Source organism: Eucalyptus grandis, chromosome 10, assembly GCF_016545825.1.
Source record: "Eucalyptus grandis isolate ANBG69807.140 chromosome 10, ASM1654582v1, whole genome shotgun sequence".
NCBI classification, from domain to species: domain Eukaryota; kingdom Viridiplantae; phylum Streptophyta; class Magnoliopsida; order Myrtales; family Myrtaceae; genus Eucalyptus; species Eucalyptus grandis.
In genome coordinates, this window is record NC_052621.1 from 26,316,252 (window position 1) to 26,323,791 (window position 7,540).

At 41.6% G+C, this 7,540-nt stretch overlaps 1 protein-coding gene across 1 annotated transcript; it reads left to right on the forward strand.

The window, feature by feature from the left end:
• The first annotated feature begins 2,783 nt into the window (after positions 1-2,783).
• LOC108956688 (insulin-degrading enzyme-like 1, peroxisomal) lies at positions 2,784-3,342 on the forward strand. The gene is made up of 3 exons (XM_018866475.2): positions 2,784-2,926; positions 3,033-3,125; positions 3,205-3,342. The coding sequence occupies exons 1-3, from the start codon at positions 2,864-2,866 to the stop codon at positions 3,340-3,342; spliced, it is 294 nt and encodes a 97-aa protein (XP_018722020.1). The 5' UTR covers positions 2,784-2,863.
• Positions 3,343-7,540: the final 4,198 nt, after the last annotated feature.

A 7,540-nucleotide genomic window follows, 5' to 3' on the forward strand; every position in this document is an offset into this window, starting at 1 on the left:
CCGCCGTTGACAGGTGTTGTCCCTATCGCTGGCCTGATCGGTCGTGAGGGAGATCTGGTGGACTGGGGCGGGGCCGCACGGCACGACAAAGAAGGAGAGGCGGGCTAGAGGGCTAGAGAAGGATTCCGCTCACTTGTGGACGAGGTACATGGACCGGCTACACCAGCACTAGAGCTAGGGCTTTTCCTTGGACGTGAGCCGAATCGAGTTTAGTTCGTGGAGGAGATGGAGCCTCGGTTCCAGGCCGCGTTCAAGCGGTGGCACTGTTACCTTCTCTCTCTTCCTCCTCCCATGCTCGACGCTCCCTCTACACTCTACCCCAATGCACCGAACCTTCCCGTCTAGCGCCTCCTCCGACGGACCATCGCTCCCTCCTCACGGCGCCTTTCTCTCTCCACTGGATGGCCTCATCCTCAGGGCTGCATTTTTCTCGACGCACTCTCGCAACGTCTTTCTTCCCAAATCGTGCTTTCTCCCGACGGCCGATTTCGCTCGCCTCTCTCCATCCCTGACTCGCGACCGAGAAGCAATCGCTCCGCCCTCTCGTTTAATCTTCCATCGACGACTTGCTTTCCGCTCTGCTCGAAGCGCTCTCTCGAGAAGCCCTAAATCTGTGACCGAAAGTCAAGTTTGATTTTATTTCCTGAGTTTGTATGGTCGCATCTTTGTTTTGGGGGAGAAAGTCTGATTCTAAGCACAGCAAGCTTGCCTCTCCTACATAAGCGAACATTTTACAGATGAAAGTGCGTCATTTGCTACAATGTTGTTCTTACATAAGCGATCATTTTTCAGCTACTTTGATCAAGTCTCTTTTCTGAAGGGTTTATGATCAGTTCTGATGCAAATGACTTTGCAGGATGGGCCACTAGTTTGTCTGCTTATGAAAGCTTGTGGATTCAAATAACTCTTTCTTTAATGTTGTTATTGAGATGACTGATGTTGGTCACGGTATGTTGTTCTGTTCTGGCTATTCTTGCCTCTAGGCGTTTCTCTGTTTTTCTTTAAGGTCATTTGCAAAAAACCATTCTCACCAACTTAGGGCTTTGCTTATTCCCTTTGGCAAAAAGTCGGTCGTGTAAGAAAGCGCAGATTATGAGGCTTGAAATTCTAATCATGTATTGCACCAAAAAGTAGAGCACATGCAAGATATCATGGGATTGCTCTTTAAATACATTGACATCTTACACCAGTCTGGCGGGTTTATACGGGCCTTATATTCATGTGGTCTCCTTACACTTACCAGCTTAAACTTTTGGGTTGGACATTTTAACAGTATCAAGGTTGGTTTTTGACTGGCCTGATAAAAAGAAAGAGATCGTAATTCTTTAATCTTTGTCATTGATTTGTTGAGCAGTAACTGAACACACTTGCAGACACTACCATGTGTACATGTTTCCATATCTAATATATTTTGAAATGGGTAAAATGGTATTTTAAATCTGTCTTTGCACCAAAAAGAAGAAAGGAATGAGTAAATTCTTGCATTTCGTACGTGACTAGAAAATTAGGCATAACATTTCCAAATTGCAAAGTACATTAAATCTGTCAAATTGATCATAATGGCAGTGGCATGGAATGAGTGAATGTGATTCAAGTTTGAATTGGAATTAAAGGATTCTGACCCCACCCTATATGAGCACCTCATCTTGTGTGATTAAATATGAATGTCGAGGTTCTGTGTGGATCCTAAGTTAATCTATGGAAAACATTTGTATCTTTCCTAGTTCAATCTTCAGACCAATCCTGCTGGTCCTCTTCAAGTAAACTGAAATAGCATACGATGTAGATACTAGATATTTTCTCTTGGAAGTTTAGGAGTCAGAGGGAATTGGTGTGATGAGATAACATAAAGTCCTATTCAGATTTAACTTTGATTTTTGAGTTACCATGACACCCGACGGAAGTCATAAGATGTGATCAATTTCCTTTGCTAGACAATAAGTATATCTGGTTGTACTTGGATGTTTCTTTTGATGGTTGTACTTGGATGTTTTCCAGGGCAGTATCAAAACTTTTGACTTTACTTTCCTCTTTTTATTCAGGCCAGCCTTAAAATATTGGACTTTAGCATATAGCTTCTACAAATTTTTGCCCCTTTCTCCACTCACTCCATTACTTTCGGCTACTTATTTACAGCTCTCTCTTTTCCTGCTAAATTTGATTTTGGCATATGAATCAGGAAAAGTGGCGTATGATAACCATTTCAGTAAAAAAACATAACTCCAAAAAGCATTGAAAATTTACTTTAATATCAATTTTTTGTCAGTTGTACCCACCAAAAGATTGGCTTGTGAAGTCATCCTTGCCTTCTAAATTTAATCCCAGCATCATCCGTGCAGTACTCGAGAAGCTTTCTTCAAGAAACCTCCAGTAAGATCGTCTCATCCTGCATCCGTTGATATGCGTATATTAGATATGTCTTTTCCTCTTATGGGCATCTTGGAGAAAGAGGCTATAACAGTCCTCAATTATTTTTGTTTCTGAATATATATACCATAGCAACTAGATAGCATCGTGAATGTTTCAAATACATCGACATAATGGATTTGCTGGTATACCATCAAATTTTCATCATTTATTTACTTCCATATTTATGAAAGTTACTGCATTCAGGAAAAGGATAAATGCTTATTTTTACTCTGAGTGACATAGGATTGCATTGTCAATCTTTTTTTTATCTTCCTAAGCTTCCCTCTTAATGAACGCAGTTCAAAAGAGTTAGATGTCATTGTCATGACTATCTGAAATACTTCCATTAGCCTAATTGTGTTTCTATGCTTGAGCCTAGAGAACTTTCATCACATTCTTTCATGTGACCAACAGAAATTTTTGGGTGTCAAAGAAATTTGAAGGGGAAACTAACATGGTCGAGCCATGGTATGCAACTGCATATTGCGTAGATAAACTTACTGACTCGACAATCCAGGTATCAAAAGATGTAGTCCTCATAGACCTTAACTGTTTGTCACTGTATAGTCAACTTCCAAAGAATGCATTTTGGTGTTCGCTTTTGATTCCTTATTATATATCAGGAGTGGGTGCAGCGAGCTCCGAGTGAACATCTTCGTTTGCCAGTGGCTAATCAGTTTATTGCCACTGACTTGTCCCTCAAGAAGACTGACAAGGTGGTCTGATCAATCTTAGGTCCATTTGGCGTGTTTTTTGAACTAATCCACCATCTTGACGTTCATAACATTGGATCAGGTCATGTATCCAGTGATTGAACTTTCACACTTCTTGAGATGTTGCCGTTTATCTTACATTGGCTTGATAACAGGGTCTGCTATTGATATGATGACCAGCACCATAACTGTTGGTAGCCAAACCAACTGTTGCTCATAATGCTGAGGAGGACTTAACTTCTGTAAAGAATGAAATTGGGGTAGTCAAACCAGAAGGTGGCAAGCAATTGGCATGCTAAGGCATGTTCTGTTCAGCAACTGTACCTTGGAGATTAAAGAAACGTGCCATTGACTTCTTGCTTTGCACCACAGAAGGAGATATCTCACAGGAGAGTGAGAGTGAAACTCTAGATTTCTCATCATTTGTTCCTAGCCATTTTGCTGCCTTGCAGGTATTATAGTTAAAGATGTTGATTTTATGCCATTTCATTTTGTATATTCTTCTTATCATTAAAGTGCAAAATCTTGGGATTGACAACATCATCATGTACACATCGGATGATGTGCTAAGGAAGAAAGCTTTTGATGTACTGGAAAGGGTTAGTGTTTTTGACTTAAGATCCTCTGCTCTTGCATCACTAAACAGCTCGTCACTCTTGTAGTCCGTTTCTCTCTTGTTTAAGTTCTGCAATTATTTCCCAGTCTCTAGATGCTTGCTGATATTGCAATTTCTCAAAGGTTTGACGTCTTAAAAGCCCTGATTACAAATTGCATCTCTTCCTTTATGGTAACTGCATGGGGAAGTATGTGGAATTGCTGGATCTAGGGGTGAGGATGGCTGCAAGGTTCCACTCGCACTGCCCACAAACCGCACGTTTGTATTACCATCCTCCCTCCAACCATGACGACGACAACCACCACCACCACCACCACCACCACTCCTCGGCGGCGGCACAAGCGATGGCCCTCGTCCAGACTACAGGCTCAGCATCGACTCTACTGAACTCATGCTTTTTCTGTTGCGTGAGGAAGAGTTTAGATTTCTCTATTTGGGGATGTGTTTGAATGTTTATAAGGAAGACATCCAGTCAAAAAATTGAGCCGTTTCTTGTCTTCTCTAATATTTTTCAAATACGAATTGTGTCTTAATTGTCAATTTTGTCCCTAGACATCAAGCCAAAAAATCAAGTTGTTTCCTGTCTTCTCACATATTTTTTCACATAGATTGTGTCTTCATTTAATTGGTTCAATTTGGTCCCTAGATAGCTTAAATTGATAATTCATGTAGCAGTGATTCATTCTTTTGAATGAATGAATTTTGTTCTCAGTTCGTTTTTCTTGACCAGTTTATCGATAGTCAATCTCGATCAATCTTTTGTTAACGGTTTGACAATGTCCAAATCGATAATTATTGTCCCCAAAGCGCTATGGCGTTGTGCCCTAAATGTTCCTAGAATACAAGATCTAAAAACAAGCACTATTGTCTAGTTTGAGAACAAGAATTTGCTCTACAGCATCCACAAATTGACCACGAAGGACAATGGAACAATATCGCGTGGCACCATAACTACATCATTCATCGCATTTTGCACTGTGATCTAGGCTATGTCTCATCAATTCACAGCCTTTTGCTAGCATTTTCCCATGCTTCGAGGTTATGCAGCCTCTTGGCAGACGTGCTCAACATGAATCGGATAATGTTTTACGGAGCCAAGGGGCCAAACTCTCGGTATTTCCATATTCCTCTGGTACTTAGGGCCCCGTTTGGTTGGGCTTTTGGGGAATGCATTTGGGGTTTTCCGAAATGCAAATATGTTTAGTAAAATTTGCATTGAGATACAACTTTGGCCAAAATACCGTTTGGTAAAATTTACATTTTGTAAAGGACTTTATTAAATTAAAAAAAAAAAAAAACATTTGTATTTTTTTTTTTTTTTGAAGTCTCGGCCACGGATCCGGCGGCCGGATGGCCGGGCGCGACCCTAGTGACGTTCGCCTAGGTTGCGCGACCCCGGTGACGGTCGTCGGGGTCGCGCGACCCTACCGAGGTCGCCTAAGGTCGCGTCGCCGAGGTCGCGCGACCCAAGCGACGCAAGTGACCGTCGCCGGGGACGCAAGCGACTGTCCGCTGAGAGGTCGCACGACCTCGGGCGATGCCTGGGTTGCGCGACCGGACGTTGCGAGGTCCGCGGACGATTGCCGGGCCGGGCGACCCTCAACGGCGGTCGCCGACGTGCGGGACCCTTAGGCCGATGGTCGTCGGCCTCCGTGCGGTGGTTTTCCTCGCCTGATGAACAGTACCCTCAAAGATGAACAGTACCCAAACTTGCATTCTCAAAATACAACTTCCCAAAGCACCTCCGGATCTCCATTTGGCTAAAGGTCCTTAGAGCCACTTGAAGATGCAATTGCATCTCACCAAAATCACTCAAAAAACCAAACCAAAGACATTTGCATTTGGCCAAGGGACTTTGGAGTCCAAATGTTCATCCCCAAAGCTGAACCAAACAGGGCTTAATTGTGGGAAGAGTCAGCATTTCACTGCAGAGCAAGTATGCTTTTATGGAGAATTGGCAACTAGGACATTCTTTAATTTGAAAATTCTCATAGTTTAAGAGCTTGTTTTGCTATGAAACTCTCAATGGTATAGATCCGTATATGCATTACACCCTAGCTCCAGCACCAGCAGTTTTGCTCACTCGTTTAGGAACATTGAGCTGGAGCAAACACCTATTCTTGTGTTCCGCTGTCTAGTAAAATCCCAAGTAATACCTTTAGTCATTTACACACACCCAACACTAAAATGCTATAAGGTACAAATGCCACAGGGCAAGTGTGGCATGGTAGTATAAATTTTGAAGAAATGTTTTGGAGTACATTATCCAAGATCCTCAATTCTAGCTTATTTAGAACTGCTGTGAACTTCCATATGTTCATATCCTCTTCTATGTGAACCATAAAGAGGTCGCGATGCCCTGAAGCTGAAAATGTCATCTATTCGTACTGTGTTTGGTCCAACTGCTTCATTGTTATCCACTTCAAAATTTGATGAATGCTTGCTCCCATAAACTAGCACACTGAGCACCTTCCTCTTGGGCGCTCCAATTCATATGTGCTTGTTGAAGAAAGCTATCAATTCTTGTTTTGCCAGCTTCCTTAATGCTGCGACCTGGTCCAATGCAAACGAAGTGAATTTTTGTGAGTTGCTTTGCATGTCCGGCTTTATGAAGATAAATTAGGCAGTTTCAGCTGAGAGGAGGGAAAGGGCATACTGCCAATTGTATACAGGTAACTTTAGTTCCATAAAAAGAGATCAAGCAGAAGATGAATGTAGGCGAAACCAACAGTAGATGAAAATTATGTCGATTTGCTCAGTCACTACTGAGAAGGCTTCATGCCTTGCAATAAAAGCCAAAAGCTGAAGTTGTACGTTCAAAGTAATGTCATCTTGATGGATCTGCAATTATCCATAGGGATTGTCATCAAATACATACATAAAAAGACTAAGTAGACCTACCAAAATGAGTTACTCCGTGATTTTTAATGCTTGTAATCTGATGAACTTTTTGTCTTTGCTAATGTACAAACATATACTTTCTGAAAGTGAATTGGTGTGTCAGAAATCAACCATTCCAAGGGTGTAAACCATGCAAAATTCTAATTGTTGAACCTACCCCCAAGGGGGTAAACCATGCGCAATGTGTCACCAGATAGATTTTTGGCCAAAATTACAAGCAAAACACAGCCTCACATACCCAGAGAAACATACTAGCAGATCAAAGGTGGCCTAGGCCAATTAAGTTCATTGGAGCCGGGAGTCATCTTGAATGTCTATTCAGGCAAAAGACAGGCCAGAAGATTTCATGAGAAAGTTATGCAGACATCAATTTGTTCTTTTCATTAATATTGTTGAGTAAAAGTACCTGAATATAGTGAAGCAATGCAGAATTCTCATCATTTGGGTTTAGGCCTTCAGTTGAGTAGACGTAACTTACACCATCATCAAGTGTGACAAGTCTGCTTGTCATGAGCTGGATTGGAGCACAGGCTTGCATATAGGATGAGAACCATTAAAGAAAACATCTTCGACATGATGAACAATTGATTCTGCTTCATCACGCTCTATATTCCCTAGTGAGTGATGACAAAATAAAAGTAGATCAAGATTCAAATATGAGAGAGTTAACTTAAAAAAGAAAGGGATAACTTCTAAAATCACTGAACCTGCTATGTAACACTCTAAGAATGCTCTCGAAAGCATTGTAGGTGCAAATCGAGAAAGGTCTTCAGGCTGAAAAGTCTCAAGTATTTCTAGATCTTCCTCCCAAGGCCATGAATGGTCATTAACATTAAAGAGCGATAATATGAGGCATGATATCTTGGCTCATCAAACTTGAAATTCTGATAACTTTTGTCAA